The following is an 18,487-nucleotide window of genomic DNA, read 5'->3' as shown; positions in this document are numbered from 1 at the left end:
TATCAGAGTGCATTGGTTGGGACTATCCATTTTTGAAGGCGATATCACCACAGTTTATTACGACATGGCTGATTAGGTCGCCTTTTGAGTTGAGACCTGATTTTCTCTCCCAGCTGATCTAATACATACTGACACACAAGGCAGCCGCCCACTGGACCATACAAACGCTCACTCTTTCCTCACCACAACAACAACACCCCTAACAACCCTCCTCTTAGCCCACCACGCGAAAGCAAACCTCGCCACACGGAATTTCCCCAATTTAACCCCAAAAGGCCTCGCCTCCTCCGCTCTGCGCTTAATGAAACCCGCCAGCCCGCCAAAAATGTGCTGTGAGACATCTCGGATCTGAATAAAAGCAGGATTATACCCAGCTGTAACAAGTAGCTCCACGTATTCCTTCTCGGAAACGAAATTTCCGAATGGCGAGTTCATTCCCCAGCACACCAGTCGGAGAAGGATCTTTTCGTACCAGGTTATATCATTAGATATTATCAAGTCGAAGGCCATGAATGAGGCATTGAGGGTGTTGTGTGCATAGGTCAAGAGAGGAAGGCGCGAGGGGCGGAAGTGATATATCGTGTCCAGGGCTAGGAGCCATGTAGAGGCGTCTTCGTTTTCATTTTCAATCTGTTTGTTTGAGGTTTCTTCAAGAGCTGTGATTGATTTCTTCAACTCTCCAGTCCAAGAGCTGGGTACTGAGGCGTCTGCGCAGAAGATATCTGCCTGGATAAAGCCCTCGCTCTCTCGCTGCATATTGTGAATGCGGCTTGAGCCGAGCGCAGCCTGCGCTGGTTCCAGGGTGATCCCGATGTAGGAATCTAGGCGTGGCAAAGAGGAAAATTGCAGGTTGGTCTTGTTATAGCGATAGCGCAGGCCAGACTTTGATGATTGAATATCAGACGGAATACTGGAGAAAGAAGCAGGGGTTGCTGTCCCAGTTCCAGACTCAGAACCGGACTGGGATGTAGAGGAAGGGCGATTTAAAATCTTCGTCAGGTATAACGACTGATCACCACAGCCACACCCTACATCTAGGATTCTCACGGCGGACTTCTTCTCCGTTGACAGCGCAGCCGTGAGAACCTGATCTAGGAGTGCTTGGCATGCTTCTGGGAAGTCATTTGTGTACTATGAAGTGGGTCAGTGTGGATTCAAAGATGGTAAACTTGGCGAGGCAGTTGTTAAAACGGTCTTTACTTGGGCTGACTGACCTCCCAGTATCCCATGTTCATCCACATACTCTGCTGTGGGAGCTGTATGTTGAGGACGGCATGGTCTAGACCATACACATTTGTGTATGGTTTGCGCAAGGCGCGTTTAAGTAAGTCTAGCATGTGATAATAGTCTGGGGATGGGAGCAAACAATGATCGATTCTGTTTTTGTCGAATTCCGCGAGGCCGGGTGGAGCCTGCCGGGTGGATTATCCGGTTGTCAATGCCAAGCTCAGGCATATATGCAACTTAGTCTGTGCGTTAGAGTGCAACATAGATGTAAAATACAGCTTAAAGCGGGAGGTTATCTGGCGCTGGGTTTCAATACATATTCTAGGAGAGTTGGACAGGCATAAAACCGGGCTGAAACACATGAATACTTGCATCTAAATCTTTAAAACTGCCGTGAAGAGACATCACCCATCCCCCCACCACCCCCTCGACCCGCAGATGATAAAAATCTGAAGTAGCTCTGGCTGCTAGAAAATAAGAAAATAACATCGCTAGAAAAAAGAACACTATGAACAAGAAAGCAAAGATAGTGAGGTGGGGCTAACAGGGAAAAGCCCAGGACTGTCACCACCTGAAGCAGCAGAGTAGAGTAAGTAGCAGGGCAATCAAACAAGACTGGGGTTTCTTTTTTTTTATTTTTTGACGAATTTTTTCTTCTTCTTTCCTCTTTTGGCATTGGGCAATGCTTCATACAGTAGTGCCAACACCGCGCTTCAGGTCGGAAATACTTGAGCCATCGGCCTTCTGTGATGCCAAGAACTTCTTGAACATATCGGAGATATCTTGCTCGGACTGCTCGTCGGCCCCGTTCTTCTCCATGATCAGACCACGGAGCCAGTGGTTCTCCAGCTCGAGCTGAGACACGCGAGCCTCAAGAATATCATTCTTGTCGGTGGTCTCCTTGACGGTCTGCTCGAGGGCAGCCTCACGCTGCTTCTTCTTCACACGGAAACGGGCACTGGCAGCGGTGTTACGGCGGCGCTTGTCCTCCTCGGCCATCTGGCGACTAGCCTCCTCGGCGTTCTCCTGGGTGGAATTTGCCGAGTTCTTGCGCTTGGTGCCAGTAACCGGAGTAGAAGGCGACATAGAAACAGATGGGGCCGGGGCGACCTTCGGGGCGGTGTTGATCGGTGCAGGCTGAATTGGTGCCTGGTTTACAGCCACAGGCCCACTAGGAACGGAGGGAAGCCCCGAATAGTGGGCATTGTGCATGGGCACCTGAACGTTGGAGCCGGTCAGGTCGGGCTGGTAATCGGACATGTCATTGAGACCCTCAGCTGTAAAACCATTAGCATTGATTCAATTTCCAACAATATCCACATCGTAGGTTTCGGTTTCCCGAAGAGTAGTTTGAGTCCGAGCAAGGGGTGTCGATCACGTGATATGGCGTAATAGCGGAGACCATTCACGCCAACGACCCAAGTCAAATTTGAGTGGAAGAAAACCCTGCTAGGGCCGCGGGAAGGATGACATGCAGGGCTCAAAATTTTCAGCCATGGGGGTCAAAGCTGTGCAAGGACATGGGATAATATTGAGGGTAGGAAGCGCACGAAGCGCCAAAAATGCGACGAGCCAAGACATGACTCGTGCAATAGGCAGGAATGACGAATTCGTAAAGCAACCAATGAAACAATATGCAAGGTGTAGACATTGGTCCCAAGGAAACGACTGTGAACAAGTCCGCGGGGTATGGTGTGATCAGGGGACAACCGCGCAGCTCAGACTCGGGACTACTCAACCAGCGACGCGAATGACAAGAACCGAAATCAGCCAGACTTACCATTCAAGAAATCCAAGAACTTCAGATCCGCATTGTGCGCGGATTGGTCTGAGACGACCTCGTGCTTCTCGTCTTCTTGGGGGAATGGAGGCAGACCACCAAAGTCGGTGAATTTGTCGAACTCGAAGAACTCGGTATTTGTGAACAAAGCCAGGTCCTCATCGTTGAAGGTGGTCTGCTGCTGCTGTTGCTGCTGCTGGGCCTGGTCATACGGCGAGGGAATCGCGTTCAAGTCATCGAGGTATTGCGAGAAGTTGGGCATGCGACGCCCATTGTAGTTGGCCATTATGAAGGCTTTCCCGTATTTTCCGGTACGATCAGTTGAGGTAGAAACCGCAAACTGATTTTCTCGATGCCGTTGGACTTTGTGGAAATGCGCGTTGCGCAGGCAGTAGAGACGTGACTCAGATGCCGAATGCGGCTCGGGGCGGATTCGTCGCGAGTGCGATGGATGTTGAAGCACCTGTTGCAAGGTGGCTAGATAATTCGATTCGTGTGAATCGAGATTTTGGAGATGTTAGAATGGATCGAAGCCGGGAAGAAGAGAGAAGTTGGGGCCACAAGTGGGTTTTTTCTTTGAATGTTCAGTGGGGGGGAAGCCCGGGGCCGGAGGGGTGGATGATGATTAATCCCCCCAATTTGCCCCAGGGCTTCATTTGCCTCCCGATCCGGACACTGGGGATTTGGTTTCTGTGGGAAATATTCTATGCCTATAACTATTAACTGTATTCCCTCTCTCTCCCAATTTACTCTACCTTTTTACTCCTTCCCACGCTCTTTGGATATAAGAATGGTATACAATTGTATAGAAATCCGATCGAAGGCCGAGAATCGGAGTCCACCGAGGTTAAATCTTCGGTTCCAAGTTTCCATTTCGGATTAGGAAATCCCACGATGATCTGATTAATTATTATTATTATTTCTATATAAATTTTAGCATACAATGCTGTATGATATGAGATGAATACTGCATGAATCACGAATCACGCACTACTCCTCAATTCCTCATTTTCCTAGGTAGTAGTACTTCCAATAAACCTAGCGACAAACGCGGCTCTCATACAAATCAGACCCCGAAACGGCGGGCCCGAAATCGGGGTCTGCAACCGCTGATTGGCGGACCTCACCGGCTTGGTCAGCGTCAAAGGCAGCCCTGGAGGAAACGCTGTTCGTGTTCAGGTGAAGTTATTCCTAGTTTATCCGAAGTCGCTCCGACTTATTCATCAACATACCTCATTTTAATCGTCTTATCTTTAGTGCCTCCTCTACAAAGTACTACTTAACCATTAGGGGATTATTCCAACCCTTGACATACAAGCATACTAAGACGGGATATACATATATATTGTAAGGCCCTTAGTGATCATCAGCACATACTCTTACGAGGGTTCTAAAATTCAAGTGTCGAATTGATTCGACGCTGTTTAGCGTTGCTTGCCGCTTTCCTAATTAATTAACCACACCAACTTCTTAATTTGCTATACCGCCCGTTACCCCTCAGTTTTTTATTGGTGAATATTTGGCTACCAGAATTTTGGGCGTTAACATCAATTTCGGTGCACGCACTGGCCAGTGGTGGCCGAGTATAAGGAAGAAAATAAAGTCGCGAATCTCTTGACTTATTAGAAACCACAAACTCGATACAATAATGAATACTCTTGTTTTAATGGTGGATACAATGTGCATACAACATACATATTAGCATGTGGAATTATTGTCTTAGTGTCTCCACACTTCCTACTATACTTTGTAGATCCCACAACGTGATACTGTCCTGCAACATGCCATTTTCCTCTATCCTTTTATGCTAGCCTTGGAACTATGCTAAGTTCTACTCTTTAAGCCTAGTCAAGCCGCTCAGCCCCGATTCAAGTCATCTCATTTGCTTGTTGAGCGTTCTTAATATCCGCATATTTGCGACGGCTGGTCACAAATAGTTCCGTTATCTCAGTATCGGTACTGCTGCCCATCTTAAGCATGTAGAATATTCGTCGAAATCAATATCGGGCACAAAAAGTCTGGGTTAATTAGACTGACTTTCAATACAGGAAAACATGTTAGAAGGAACGGGTATCTATTTTCTGGCTAGTAGGAAATTCGGCTGCGCAAAATGTGTATTATTGAAATAGTCTCCGGGTTGGTTCCAATTTGAGTCAGATAATGATATGGTTTGAGCAAGTGGTCAAGGAAGAATCAGGTAGAAGGTCAGTCCACACCCCCAGGAAGTGATTTGGCTGATACACTTTCCCAACTACGGGAACACAAGACAATATTATGTATGAGTCGTTAGCGTGGTTAATTCATAACCTTGGAGCCTTACAACGGGGCAGGCATCTCACGTGGTGCGACTGCCACAAATATGCTCAAAATACCCGCCTCTTACAATTGATGAGACTCTGCTCTGCGTAGGGATGCACACCGACACCCAACCTGAAGATAAGTGGATTTTACTAGGTCTGCAAAATCGCCAAATCGAAGCTCGGATCGGGTCAAAAACACTAGTCCCTCGGAGTGGCAACAAGAGGCCTAGCTTTCAGCCCATCACGATGGGAGCGGGAGATAGAACAGTGAAATTGCATCAAGAGAAAACAGACCTGATGTTTTGGGCTGGATGTAGCATTGCTTCCTTGTTTACGAGCAAAGTTCCATGGATAGCTGTCGAATACTAAGTCCGAATACATGGTAGAAACCAGGTATTATACTGGAAATATCATGTGACATTGGGTACCAGGCATACCATACAAAAGTGTATATTACAGTTAGTCATCGAGGTCCGCACAGATCGTTGGTTTTGTCATTTTAGTTCACGTATTTCACCACCGAGCCGGCCACCGCAAAACATATAGTAAATGCGATATATTCTACATTTATATCTCAACAACCATGTTTTTACTTTAGCTCCTTATTTGTCGATAGCTATCTATAAGACTAGTTAGTACCATATATCGATTTCAAAGAGAGTAGAAGGCTATGTTATTATGATTTCGAAAATTACCGAAAATATATATATCGGAATCATAACGTTATAAAATTTCTCTAACCTCCCTAAAGAGACTAGATATCACCTAGAAAGTAGAAGGCTATAAGGAGAAGTCCCTATAGTTGTTGAGATATTAAGTTTTAATTTATCGCATTTACTATGTGTTTTGCGGTGGCCGGCTCGGTGATGTGGCCGGCTCGGTGGTGAAATACGTTAGAGTCTTCAACATTGGTCATCTATACCATACTTTGTTCGTACACCAGCTTTCTGTCAATGGCATAGATTTCAGTTTTGCTCCTTTACTCGGGTTGGTAGTGGTTCAACTTGACTTTATGTTCAAGCCTGATGTTTATCTATTTAGAGAAGCTGAATTGTTTCGGGCGAAAGGAGATGGCCTACACATATCGAGAGCCAGCTCTGCATATCCCATTTCTATAAAAGTAATGCCACAGAGTTTGTAAGGTCAATATATATATCACCGAACTTGAATTCCCCGGTTAGTGTTTAGCATACCAATCAGTCCGGATGGCTTGCTTCCTGTCATCGAAGATAAAGGCCAGTCCCTATACGACTACATCGTCGATTAGTATCTTGATGAAGCCTTCACTGAACTTGGTAGAACCTAAGATGCCTGTTGAATTTAACAGAATGTTCATCAGTGATAAACTGCATAGCCTTTCTGGGAAAGCAGCCAGCCAGGGTGATGCGATTCCTTGGAGCTAGTCAGTATATCAATTCAATTTGCGAATGTTGAGCAGAGTACTTTTGTCTTTAATGTTATATTATATCTAGCGAGTAATTATAACCAAGAAATACTACTACTGTATCATAAATAAGATGATGAAACCAAGCACCAGCTAGGCCACTCTAAAGATAAAGTACATATGTAGCTTGTGGGATTCAGCAAGTTACCAGTCGAAGTGAGCTTGCCTGCAAATATGAGCCATCGAATAAAACTCACCGAGTGTTCCACGAATTCTGGGCCGCGTTACCATCTTATGTTGCCGATATAAATATGGAAGGTAGTTTGAGTGGCGGAACAAAAGCCGGGTTAGACAATATCTAATGGTTGTATACGGGTGGAAGGATAAGGTCTCTAAGCAAATAAGTTTAGATAGTGTAACGTAAATTCGTACTGATAGGCCAAATATCCAAGCTGTTGATATAATCGAAGCGGTTATACAAAATTCCCGTGCAGCCTTAGCTACTAGCGCAGACATAGCTACCCTATAGTCCCGAAGGGCTGCACTTAGTTCCAGCTGACTCTCTATAACGAGAGGGGTCCAGTGTCAGAAAGAACTGGTGTTTTGGTTTCTGGTGTCGATAAAACAAAAGGTCTAGTCATTATGATGTTTGCCTATATTTCAGTCTAGACAAGAATTAACAGATGGAAACATGACAGACATGAGGTTCAAATCCCGCGGGCTGAAGGTAAGAATGCTTGTTCCTTCGGCTGGAATTTGGAGTTTCGGTATTTTTCACGTACCCTGCGAGATGTCACACTGCAACACTCTGGAAGTCTTTATGCTCATTTGTATGATTGTATGATTTCACAAGATATGAATCAACTACATGGAAATTGATGAGACGTTGCTCAGCTAGCCCAATGACTACAAACAGCCCTCACACATGTCTCTGCAAACGGTGTGTGCATGTTATTAAATTTTTGTACTAAATTGTTTCTGCTAGGTGTGTCAAATGAGGCAAACTGCTAAACCGTGTGAGCAAGTGAGACCAATCAAATGGTCGGTAATGAGTATCCCAGTTCTGCTTTACCTCTTACTGACATCGTATTCCCCCACGAAGAATAACGAGAGAAATGACAAGTTTATTAAATTGCTGGAAGGAGACGTTCGCCGGTAATATATAATCTTCCCGCGGCAACCTTGAACCGAATGAGCTCCGAAAGGTTCATCGGGACCGCCGGGGACATTAATATTACGCAGCAGGCAGCCTTCCACAGAAACTGTCAAACCCGAAGTCCTACCTAGCCAAAGTAACTGTGTTTGAGGGTAATGATTCTTCGCGTCCAGATTCCAAACTGCCAATATATTTTCCACTACAGCAACCCGCATGTGAAGCACAATTCATTCCTCATCAAGAATGGGTAAAAAAGAGCCGCCATCTATATCAAACCCCTCGTCCTATCGGTTTGTTACAGGTCGATTGGGAAACAACAGCGATAAGAATACCCAAACTAACGGGACCGAAAACCCTGAAGATGATATAGATAACGGCCTGGACGAGCTTTCCGAGGAGGAATGGTTCCAAATAGGAGTCGACTTTGTCTTGTCGTAAGTATCCTCATCGTCCGCCCATACTCCTGAAATTGTGTTCACGAACTTGTAGACTGGAACGGCCATGTCTGTCGCATATCTCAAGCGCACATCACACGGGCCATGCTGTATCAATGCAAGGCACACTGCTACAACTTGCGCCCCCAACCATCGACAGCGATTCACGATGGCAGGTTTCAGCGGAAGTCTTTCAAAGGCTCTTTGAGATGGCGGACAGGCTTGACTTGGATGGGTACATTACGCCCGTCCAGGCGTGGAACAGGATAAGGGACCATAAGAACTTTCCACGGTTGACGCGTGAGAGATTGAAAACGCTGGAAAATGCCATGAGGCCTAATATTAAGTGTCAGGAGTGGGTATTTTGTTCCTTTCTCGATTGATACTGTTGTGTACTAATGCACTGCAGATTCGCAGCAATTATGGAGGAAGCGATCTTCGAGATATTGCTGAACAAAGCCCTTGTTCCTTGAATAATGGATTCTTCGATACTTGATCGACCTTTTTCGCTTGATGCTTTGTTTGTCTTGCTTTATCTATTTTTCACTTGTATTATTTGCCCTTAGGGGGCTATAAGAATATGTTTCATGCGTTTTAGTAGTATATCCGTTATAAAACAAAAGACCCATCACTGCGGCATTCATGCTTAATCAGTAGATAAACTCTGTTGAAAATGCCAGAAAACTCCTCGATTACTGCAATTGTAGGCTTTTGGTCAAATAAGAAACTCCAACAAACTCTCCTGTATGACAATACGCAAAATTATACACACAGGTTCCAGGGTTTTAGTAGATAAGAGACTGAGGATGATCATCTTACGGAAATAGTATTTTAAGTATTAGAATGCTTAACTATCTAGCGGTTAATAGAGGTACGTAGTTAGTAGTTATAGAGTAGAAAGTAGAAAGGAATAACCTTTAGCGCTTACCATAGCCTATTTAGAAGCCGGTTTTATCCTAATTAAAGATCTTATTTAATAGGATTTAATACCTTTCTTTGGCTACTAACGGCGGAACTAGGCTTACGCCCGTAGATACGGCAGCGTAGCCGACCGTACGGAACCCCGAAATGCTCGCGCCAACTTAGCAATGTTAGGCTTATCACTCTGATAGTAGGCTTCGATAGTATTTAGTATTTGGATCTCGATGTTTTATATCTAGCGAGTAATCAAAAGTTTCTATATGAAATTTATTGGAGTCAAAAACGACTAACCCATGACTGAAAAGGAAAAAAAACGAAAAACTAATACGCCTTTCACGTCATAATTTCGTCGAAATGTATTATGAAGATCTGCCCAGATGGGTGTCCCAAGGCCAATGTGCTATCTTTAATTGCTAAACATCTGGTCCAGTACTCAGAAGGAAGCCGCAGTACCCTTTTGCCTTGAAGGTCTAGCCAAGGGCCATTCAGGATAGACAAATGGGAATGTAGCGGCGGCGTTGTGTGGGAGGTATTGCCACAGCATCCTGGTTGGATATGAAAAGACCCCAGATTGGTTATCAGATGCGAATCATCCCTAGCAAATGTCAAATTAGTGACTGGTCCTTTGACGGTCAATTCCCGTTGTAGCTTGCCAGTGGTGATGTCCCAAATCCGGATTGTGTTGTCCTGGAAGTCTGATGTCCGAATGTGACCATCGACAGATGCCAGAAGACGGCTGTCGTGGGAGATCGCTACAGAGGTAAGTGCTTCCAAATGGCTATCAAAACTTCGCAACAACTTTCCTGTCTCAGTATGCCACAGCCTGGCTGTCCTACTTGACCCAGATGTCAGGTAGCGGTCATCAGGAGAGAATGCAACGGAAAAAACTATATCAGATTGACACTGAAGAATATGCTGCTGCAGACCTGTCGCAGTATTCCAAATCCTGACTGTGCCGTCCCTTGACACAGATGTCAGACTCAGACCATCGGAAGAAAATTTCACAAACATGACAAAGCCGAATGGCCAACAAGAGTTCGACGTAACGCGCCAGTCGCAGTATCCCAGAGCTTTATTGTCATATCTCCTGAGCCTGAGGCCAGAATCTGGGAATCTGGAGGGAATGCTACAGATAGGACCCAATGTGTATGGCCCTTCATTACCTGCGACTTTTGCTGGGCACCCGTAGTGTCCCATAGTCTCACCGTCGTATCCCATGAGCCGGATGCTAGGAGATGACCATCGTGAGAGAATGACACGCACCATATCAACTCTGAATGCCCCATGAGATTTTGCTGCTCTGGTTGCTTTTGTGATTGATTATACCAGATCCTGACCGTCATATCGCCTGAGCCAGACGCAAGGTGTTGGTTGTTAGGGGAGAACGCCACGGACCAGACGGAATCAGAGTGACCGTTGAAGATTCCCTTTGAAGCCCCAGTTGCAGTATCCCGAAGTCGCAATGTTCTGTCCCCTGATCCTGACGCTAATGTTTGACCATCGGGAGAAAATGCTACAGACAGCACCCAGTGTGCATGACCTTCAAGCGTTACTTGATGAGTGCCTGACGCAGTATCCCAAAGACTTATTGTCTTATCGTCTGATCCGCAGGCGAGGATTTTGCCGTAAGGGGAAAATGCAACAGATCGGATTAAATCAGAGTGAATGTCGAGAGTCTGCTGTAAGGCGCCTGTTGTGGTATTCCATAGTCTAATTGTTGAATCCCACGAGCTAGACGCGAGTAATTTTCCGTCACTGGAGAAAGCAACCGTTAAAACTCGATTTGAATGGCCTTCAAGCGTAAGCTGTCGTGTCCCGGAGGTGATATTCCGGACGAGAATTGTCTTGTCCCAGGAGCCAGAAGCTAGAGCCTGACCATCAAGGGCAAAGGCCACAGATAAGACGGCGTCCGAATGTTCGTTGAATGTCCGGTATAGCGCTCCCGTACCAATATGCCAAAGCTTTACTGTGTGATCCCACGAGCCAGACGATAGCAAACGACTGTCGGGGGAGAACGCAATTGACATCACTCGATGTGAGTGGCCTTCGATTGTCAACTTCAATACACCCGTAGCTGCATTCCAAATTTTGATTTTTGTATCCCATGAGCTAGAAGCCAGAAATTGATTGTCCGGTGAGAATTTCGTGGACATAACCTGGGCCGAGTGGCCATCAAGGGTTTGCAATTCTGCATTCCAGTTTTCTTCAACCATAGGAGGAACACATATCCACGTACGCATTTCATCTTCAAAGATCCTTCGGATGAGTGACATCTTCGGCGCAAACAACAGCCCCGAGTGATACAGTTGAAGTGGTGCATCGTCGGTGATTTGTCGGTTTTTCAGCACGAACCGCGAAGCATCCTGTAGGAAACTAGTCATTTCAAGACAACTCTCATCCTATATCCGATCTAAATTTTAGCACCGAAAAGATAGCCGAATACACAAAATAGACATGAGATCTAGGTCAAAAATAAACTTATATGTATAGCTGACAGTAATAAATCGATAATCCCCGCAGCTTCGGATAAAAGACCCAATATACTCATTGCTTCCACCCAGTGCAGGAAGTATTTCTTTAGAAAACGAAAAGCATCCCTGTAATGAGTCTCAAATCCTTGCTTTTCACCACATGGTGCACCCAATAGCGGCAGAAATACTGTAGCTCTGAAGGGATGCAATTGTCGATTGTTTGACGCTTAATTTCTGCACGCGGCGTGCCACTGACTCGCAGTCCGCAGATATCTTTCCTCAGAATTCGACAGCATACAATAATGCATCTCGCGCCTAATCGTTGATGTACCTCTTTCTCACTCACCCAAAACTCTGGATGATTCGCACGTGTCTCCTGGCTAAGAAGAAAGTCCCGAAATGACAGATGAAGGAGCTTCACTGGTAAAGTTTCGTCTTTGGGTATGTTCAGAACCGAGTGGAGTGAATTCAATCGAATATGAATGAGCCTATCAGATAGACCAGAGAGCCTTGACAAGGAAATGACCGAGAGTGGAGACTCTAGTAAATTGATAGCACCGATCACCTCTTGGTATTCCTTGGCCAGTTGTCTTTTCTGACAGTCGCCTTGACCCTTGAGGATTCGGTTCAAAACTGGAAGATATATGAAACGATAACCAAGATTGTGGACAAGCTAGCGCTGAGATTCGTCGATGGTGATAACGCAGGAAAGTTTTGTCCGGAAGATTAATGGATTGGTTTCTATGAGCATGCTCTTAAACGCTCCCTAGGAGGCGTATATGCCACAGAACTCAAAGCCGCTGGTGTCTCTTCTCCCGCTCCCTGGACAGAGATCCGCGACTTGCCGTACCTAGATGCTGTTATTCGTGAAGCTCTGCGCGTCAACCCCGGCATTGCCATGATCTTCGAGCGTGTGATCCCAGAGGATGGATTCACGCTTCCTGATGGACGATATCTCCCTGCAGGCACCAAGGCCGGGATCAACCCCTTTGTTACAAACCGTGATTTTGGATTGTTTGGGGGCGATGCTGATGGCTTCAATCCGGACCGCTGGCTGCAGGGCAAAGATGAAAGCTCAGAGAACTTTCAGATTCGCCTCCATCGGATGAAAGATACTGTCGACTTATCTTTCGGTGGGGGAGGCCGGATTTGCATGGGCTGGTATCTTGCTATGTTAGAGATCCAAAAGTTGGTTGCTTCGCTGTACAGCTCCTTCGATGTGAGTAGTTTATCGGTATTTCTTGGATTCCAGCTTAGTGCTAACTCACGATATGGATCCAACTGGTGGATCCCAAACACGAATGGAGGTACCAAAATGCCTGGTTCGTGTATCAGTACGATATGCCTATGGTCATTCGCCGATGAAATGGAGTCCATGTACCACTTGGTCTTGGCAGCTAGGGGTTGATGGATAGCAACAAATACGACGAGGGTATGTGCATGTAAAAGGTAATCAACCAGAGCCGAATCTAGGAAAGATCTAATGAATACACGAAAGATCCGAAGTTGCATGTAATGCAATATGGATTGAATAGAAACGAATTTGTTCATACCGCATAGGGTATCAAAGTCCCAACCTAGAAAACGCCGCCTAACAATTAAGAATATCCAGGTCCTTGGAAGGTGTCCATGCATCAAATCATTATGTAGTAAAGGATCGCTGTTGCCTCGCTCAATCTTCCGGGCTATCCATGCGTAACTTCATTCAAACACACCTTGCCGTTTGTGACTGGTAAAGGTGTGCGGGTACGTGCGACGTAGAATCATGCCTTGAGCTGCTCAACGGGCAAGGCGGTTTCATCTTTAGTCGCCGTTTCATCCTCGTTTTTCTCAACTGGCTTTCCGTCATTGCTTTCCTCGCCGGTAATTTCTCCCCAGCCAGAACTTCTTCTACTCATCCGACCAGCCATGGCCAATGGGCTGCTAATACCCCCGGCAATGCTGGCGGCAGTACTGTCATTTCGACTGTGCGATTGAGCACCGCTGCGAGTGCTGGCCGCATCGCCGCCGGCAGTTTGTTTAGTCGTGTACAAGCCGCCCCGCTCCCCAGTGGTGCTCGCTAGCGGAATTGCTCCGGAGGCCGAGTAGACACTGATGCGTTCAGCACTAGCAAGTCCAACAATACTTGGTCGGCTCAGTACACCGGACGCGTTAAACACAGATGTATTGGATGCTTCAGTCGTATTACCACTCAGAACACTCAGCGGCAGGCTCTCTCGACTACCGCCGAAGACAGAAGACGGAGCCAATCCGCGTACAGATGCATTGGTGTCCAGGGAGTTGCGACGACGGCGCTTAGACGAGCTCGCCAAAGTGAGAAGAGAAGCATTATCCGTCAAGGCATTGTTTGCGATTGCGGCGCTGTACGTCATTGTATGGTTCTGGGGCACCAGGTGCGAGGGGACCGCGGTAGCAGGTGAGGTTGAAGGAAATTGGTGGGAGAATTGAATTTGCTGGTTTGAAGAGCTTTGTGTCGAGCTGCCATGGTGGTGTCCATTGTGGGCGTTTTGCGCATTGTACAGTTGGGTCGAGGGTGCCGCCGAGTGTACAGTGGTCAGGGTAGTGGTCATCGATCGGATCGAAGGTGCAGGCGATGAGAAGGTGCTTCCCTCGCCTCCTCCATGCGTGCTAAATCCTTCAGTGCCAGTCGTCAATGTGCCTGCCTTGGAATACGCTGCTTCAGAGAATGTGGCGTCGCCGGTGGTTGAAATGGTTGGCGCAGCGGATTTTGCGCTTGTCAGGGGAGTCGGATTCTCATAGCCGGAGTACAAAGATGGGTCGCTCCTGGAGCGAGGTTGAGATTCTGCATAATGACCATCCGTGTATGAATCGGTCGGTGTCTGAGTCCCTGTATCACGGTTGATGGTTCCAGAGAGCGGGTATGGATTGTTTTCTTGATCACTCTTCTTGCCCTTATTACCCGTGTAGCGTTTGTTGGACCATCGGTTTGTTGTAGAGTCAGAAGAACTCTTCAGGTTCGCCAGGCGTTTCACCCAGTTCGAGAATGGACGGCGACGTGCATTCCGGTCTGTTTTGTATGAATCCCTTAGCAGCGGTTCAGGGTGACCAACAGGCCCAATGTGTACTTACCATGCACCCTAGCAGGACCATCAGCAGTAGCCATTCTAACTTGAAGAGGCAGCCTAGTCACTATCCACTCTGGCTTGCGAAAAGTCAAAGGTAGGCAAGGGAGTAGTGCCTTGGGGATCGAGCCGCGCCGAGGCAGATGGGGCAGCCGGCGGGGAGACTGTTTATCCGTACACGTCATGTGCCTGCCTTCAATGTTTGCCTCTTGAACTTCTATTTGACATATTCTCAGCATTTTGGACGTTTTATTCTTTCTTAAATGATTGAGTGATACATCTTAGAAGGCTTCTGGCAAGCAACAAGGACAGATGATCATGATTGAACTGCAGCTGTGTTTCCAAAATCAATTTTGGGATCTTTCTTTTCGCATATAGTGGCGCAATGCTACCCGGTGAACACCACCAATTGCGTCAATGCCTCCACCTCAGTCAAGAATACAAGCGCTACCTTCTGATGTGATTGCAAAGATCAAATCATCTACATCCATTGTGCATCTGACTGGTGTCATTCTGGAGCTAGTCAAAAATTCTTTGGATGCCAATGCACATACCGTCTTCGTCACTGTCGATTTCAAACGCGGTGGCTGTATAGTTGAAGATGATGGCGATGGAATTCCTTCGAGCGAGTTCGAAGCTGCAGGAGGGCTGGGCAAGGCTCATCGCATGTCTCCCAACTTTGAGGTTGTAATGTATGCTGGCTAACATTCAATAGATACGTCCAAATTCAAGCTAAGTGGCTTATATGGCCACCGGGGCTTGTTCCTGGCTTCCCTGGCCTCGTTATCTCTGCTTACTGTGACTTCTCGTCACATTCATCATGGATCCACAAACTCAATCATACTTCATCATTCGACGCCTGTTGCTCGGCTAACCCCTGCACCGCCACACCAGGTGCTTCGCTTTGCCAGTCATGGCACGTCTGTGACTGTCAATGACCTTTTTGGGAACATGCCAGTTCGCGTCAAAAGTCGAGCCCTCACTCTTCAGCGGCCGGACGAGCTAGAACGAGAGTGGGATCATCTAAGGAACTCCTTGGTGTCTCTCCTCTTAGCCAATACTCAATTCTCAAAATTAGTATTGCTTGATGTGGAAAGAAACAAACGGATGTCCATCCGTCTTGGAAATGCCTCCGTGTCTGAAGCATGTCTCGCTCATGCTCAGGGGGAGTTTGATCTCAAACGTATTGGGTTAATTCTCACACAATCTGGGCTGACCACACTCCAAAACCTCGATAATTGGCATGAAATTTCAGCATCAATTTCTGAGCTTACAATTCGGGGAGCAATATCTCTCCAACCCAGCCCAAGTCGGAAAGTTCAGTTCATCTCTCTGGGGAACGAACCCATGCTATCGCGCAATAGCTCGAGTGTTCTGTACGACGAAGTGAACCGACTATTTGCTTTGTCGGATTTCAGTAATGTTGGAGACAAGTCTGGCAGAGGCTCCGTTCCACATTCTCCATCTTCGGTGAATCAACTTGATGCCCCAAGTAACGCAAGCACTCGAAGCTGGGCAAAGCCCGTCAATAAGTGGCCAATGTTTTACATCCGCATTGATACACACGCTGTTATACGATTGGACGATGATGGATCTGATCATCTCCCGGAATCGGCCAAATCGGTTCAACGTATAGTTGATGTTCTTGGGGCCATGGTCCATGAATTTTTGAAGCAGCACAATCTCCGCCCTCGTAACGGCAAACAGCAGACTATGCCATCAGACCAAACCCAGAGTCTCCGTTCCAGAGTCTCTAAAGCAGCTAGTAGTTCTCGTGGGACCCTACAACAAGGCCAGTCGCTTTCAAGCACCGAAGAGGCGCTTAGCGGTCGTCTGAAGATTCCCTCATTCGTAAGAGCCCAGTCTCTTAACTCTGGTCAAAGCTTCGCCAACTGGTCCAGGGTGAAAACCGCTAAGGATCTCAAAGGACATTCTCCGACCCATCGACCGCCTCGAAATTCTCATGCGGCTCCTGATTTAATGCAGGGCGAGAGTCCCTTGCCGATCCTCTCTAAACATAGGTCAGACTATCAAAGTGATGACCAGAAGCACACAATTCTTCCGAAGCCCCTAAATAAAATCGTCTCTGATGAGGGTAGGACCAGAACAGAGGATCTGGCTGGAGATTCACCATCAGACAAGATGATTGCCTGGATCGATCCACGCACCAAGTTGGCCTATACGATCAATCCTCGAACCGGCCAAACGATGAACTCCCGGAAGTCATCAGCTACCCAGCGTTCCCCCACCGATTGTGTCGATGCCTCGTCCAAGCATCCAGCTCAAACTTTCTGGGTAGAAAACCTGTTGGGAGAATGGGACAATCCTTCCTTCAGCCGGACAGAAATTCCAATACAAAATCTAGGTGCAGAGTCTGCTGGTCACCAGACTATAACTACTTCTTCGCACGACTGCTTTAAGGGTATTGGATCTCTTGATACAGCGCAGGTTGCCAAATATCGAGGAAAGCTTCAACGTCGTGCGCTCGAAACTGCCGAAGTGATAGCACAGGTAGACAAAAAGTTCATATTGGCTAAAGTCCATAAACGCCCCGTCATTCTCAATTCGGAGAAGACATCAAACGACGTTCTGCTCTTAATCGATCAGCACGCTGCCGATGAGCGATGTCGAATTGAACTGCTGTTTAGAGAAATGTTCCTATCCGCTGGGCTAGAGGAAGATTTTGAGTCGGGTGGTCGAGTGCGGACTGTCCAAGTCAGTTCTTTGGCATTTGAAGTTTTATCGACAGAAGGTGATCTCTTTCAAAAATATACGGGTCTCTTTTCAGATTGGGGTATTGAGTATGTCACACATGGCAAGACCAACTCTACTGTTTTGATCACCGTGCATACTCTTCCTGTCCTAATAGCCGAACGCTGTCGACTCGAGCCTCATGTGCTAATGGACTTGATGAGGCGCGAGATCTGGTCAAGTGAAGATGGCAGAAAGCCGTTCCAGTCGAAGAAAACATTTGAAACCGAGGACGCGGATCAGGATCTCGAACTATCAGACAGCGATGATGTGGTACACAAAGGAACCTCAGCATCACCCGCCTCGCGCTCATGGGTTCAACAAATGAATGGATGCCCTCAAGGCATTGTGGACCTTCTCAACTCCCGCGCCTGTCGAACTGCTATCATGTTCAATGACCCGTTGAACACCCAAGAGTGCCAGTCCTTGGTCTCCAGGCTAGCCCGTTGTGCCTTTCCGTTTCAATGTGCCCATGGCCGCCCTTCAATGGTCCCTATACTTGATTTACGATGCCTCTCTGAGACTGCTGCTTCATTCCCGCTAGGCTTGGATACCAGAGCATCCGGCTACGATGATAGCGACGGCGTGAGTTTGAATTTCGTGGAGGCGTTCAAAACACGTTATGTAACATAGTTAGTTTAGTTCCAACCTTGGTTTTCGTATAGGAAGTTTAGGGTTTCCGGTAATGGGAAACGCGTGGCAACGGGATGGAAATGTGTACATTAGGTGATACATCTATCAAGAGTTACCAAGTACTCGAACTCACACCCATACAATGTAGGTCCAGGCCCTCAAATTGACTGGCATGAATTCCCTGCCGTCCACTCTGACCTCTTGACACGGGTGCTCAAACCGGCTTTGAAGGTTTCACCCGCCATGACAGGTCACATTTGCCCTCCACCCTCAAATTAACAAACAGAATACACGCTGTGTTTCCAATGCATCATAAAACAAATAAAACAGCGAGACAAACGACCTCT

At 46.9% G+C, this 18,487-nt stretch overlaps 8 protein-coding genes across 8 annotated transcripts; 3 read left to right on the top strand and 5 right to left on the bottom strand.

Moving 5' to 3' along the window:
- Nucleotides 1–168: 168 nt before the first annotated feature.
- On the bottom strand, nucleotides 169–1,337 carry N7537_004937 (uncharacterized protein; the record flags this gene model as incomplete). Its single annotated transcript, XM_056895994.1, has 2 exons — nucleotides 169–1,131; nucleotides 1,215–1,337. The coding sequence occupies 2 exons, from the start codon at nucleotides 1,335–1,337 to the stop codon at nucleotides 169–171; spliced, it is 1,086 nt and encodes a 361-aa protein (XP_056755742.1).
- A 577-nt stretch (nucleotides 1,338–1,914) lies between these two features.
- On the bottom strand, nucleotides 1,915–3,293 carry N7537_004936 (putative bZIP transcription factor (MetR); the record flags this gene model as incomplete). The annotated part of the gene is made up of 2 exons (XM_056895993.1): nucleotides 1,915–2,504; nucleotides 3,008–3,293. The coding sequence occupies 2 exons, from the start codon at nucleotides 3,291–3,293 to the stop codon at nucleotides 1,915–1,917; spliced, it is 876 nt and encodes a 291-aa protein (XP_056755741.1).
- Nucleotides 3,294–3,484: 191 nt separating this feature from the next.
- Nucleotides 3,485–3,880, bottom strand: N7537_004935 (uncharacterized protein; the record flags this gene model as incomplete). The annotated part of the gene is given in 2 exon segments (XM_056895992.1): nucleotides 3,485–3,758; nucleotides 3,771–3,880. The coding sequence occupies 2 exon segments, from the start codon at nucleotides 3,878–3,880 to the stop codon at nucleotides 3,485–3,487; spliced, it is 384 nt and encodes a 127-aa protein (XP_056755740.1).
- A 4,210-nt stretch (nucleotides 3,881–8,090) lies between these two features.
- On the top strand, nucleotides 8,091–8,754 carry N7537_004934 (uncharacterized protein; the record flags this gene model as incomplete). Its single annotated transcript, XM_056895991.1, has 3 exons — nucleotides 8,091–8,281; nucleotides 8,337–8,636; nucleotides 8,691–8,754. 3 exons carry the CDS (start codon nucleotides 8,091–8,093, stop codon nucleotides 8,752–8,754), a joined length of 555 nt encoding a protein of 184 aa, XP_056755739.1.
- A 1,449-nt stretch (nucleotides 8,755–10,203) lies between these two features.
- Nucleotides 10,204–11,583, bottom strand: N7537_004933 (WD40 repeat domain-containing protein; the record flags this gene model as incomplete). Its single annotated transcript, XM_056895990.1, has 1 exon — nucleotides 10,204–11,583. One exon carries the CDS (start codon nucleotides 11,581–11,583, stop codon nucleotides 10,204–10,206), a length of 1,380 nt encoding a protein of 459 aa, XP_056755738.1.
- A 611-nt stretch (nucleotides 11,584–12,194) lies between these two features.
- On the top strand, nucleotides 12,195–13,038 carry N7537_004932 (uncharacterized protein; the record flags this gene model as incomplete). The annotated part of the gene is made up of 4 exons (XM_056895989.1): nucleotides 12,195–12,216; nucleotides 12,276–12,368; nucleotides 12,444–12,892; nucleotides 13,009–13,038. 4 exons carry the CDS (start codon nucleotides 12,195–12,197, stop codon nucleotides 13,036–13,038), a joined length of 594 nt encoding a protein of 197 aa, XP_056755737.1.
- A 398-nt stretch (nucleotides 13,039–13,436) lies between these two features.
- N7537_004931 (uncharacterized protein) lies at nucleotides 13,437–14,952 on the bottom strand (the record flags this gene model as incomplete). Its single annotated transcript, XM_056895988.1, has 2 exons — nucleotides 14,764–14,952; nucleotides 13,437–14,701 (listed from the first exon to the last, which is right to left on the bottom strand). Exons 1-2 carry the CDS (start codon nucleotides 14,939–14,941, stop codon nucleotides 13,437–13,439), a joined length of 1,443 nt encoding a protein of 480 aa, XP_056755736.1. The 5' UTR covers nucleotides 14,942–14,952.
- Nucleotides 14,953–15,173: 221 nt separating this feature from the next.
- Nucleotides 15,174–18,140, top strand: N7537_004930 (putative DNA mismatch repair protein (Mlh3); the record flags this gene model as incomplete). Its single annotated transcript, XM_056895987.1, has 2 exons — nucleotides 15,174–15,448; nucleotides 15,494–18,140. 2 exons carry the CDS (start codon nucleotides 15,174–15,176, stop codon nucleotides 18,138–18,140), a joined length of 2,922 nt encoding a protein of 973 aa, XP_056755735.1.
- Nucleotides 18,141–18,487: the final 347 nt, after the last annotated feature.

This window comes from Penicillium hordei (assembly GCF_028827395.1).
Source record: "Penicillium hordei strain IBT 12815 chromosome Unknown utg000002l_segment0_segment0, whole genome shotgun sequence".
NCBI lineage: Eukaryota > Fungi > Ascomycota > Eurotiomycetes > Eurotiales > Aspergillaceae > Penicillium > Penicillium hordei.
Note: the sequence above shows the minus strand (reverse complement) of the source record. Positions and strands in the feature narration are given on the sequence as shown.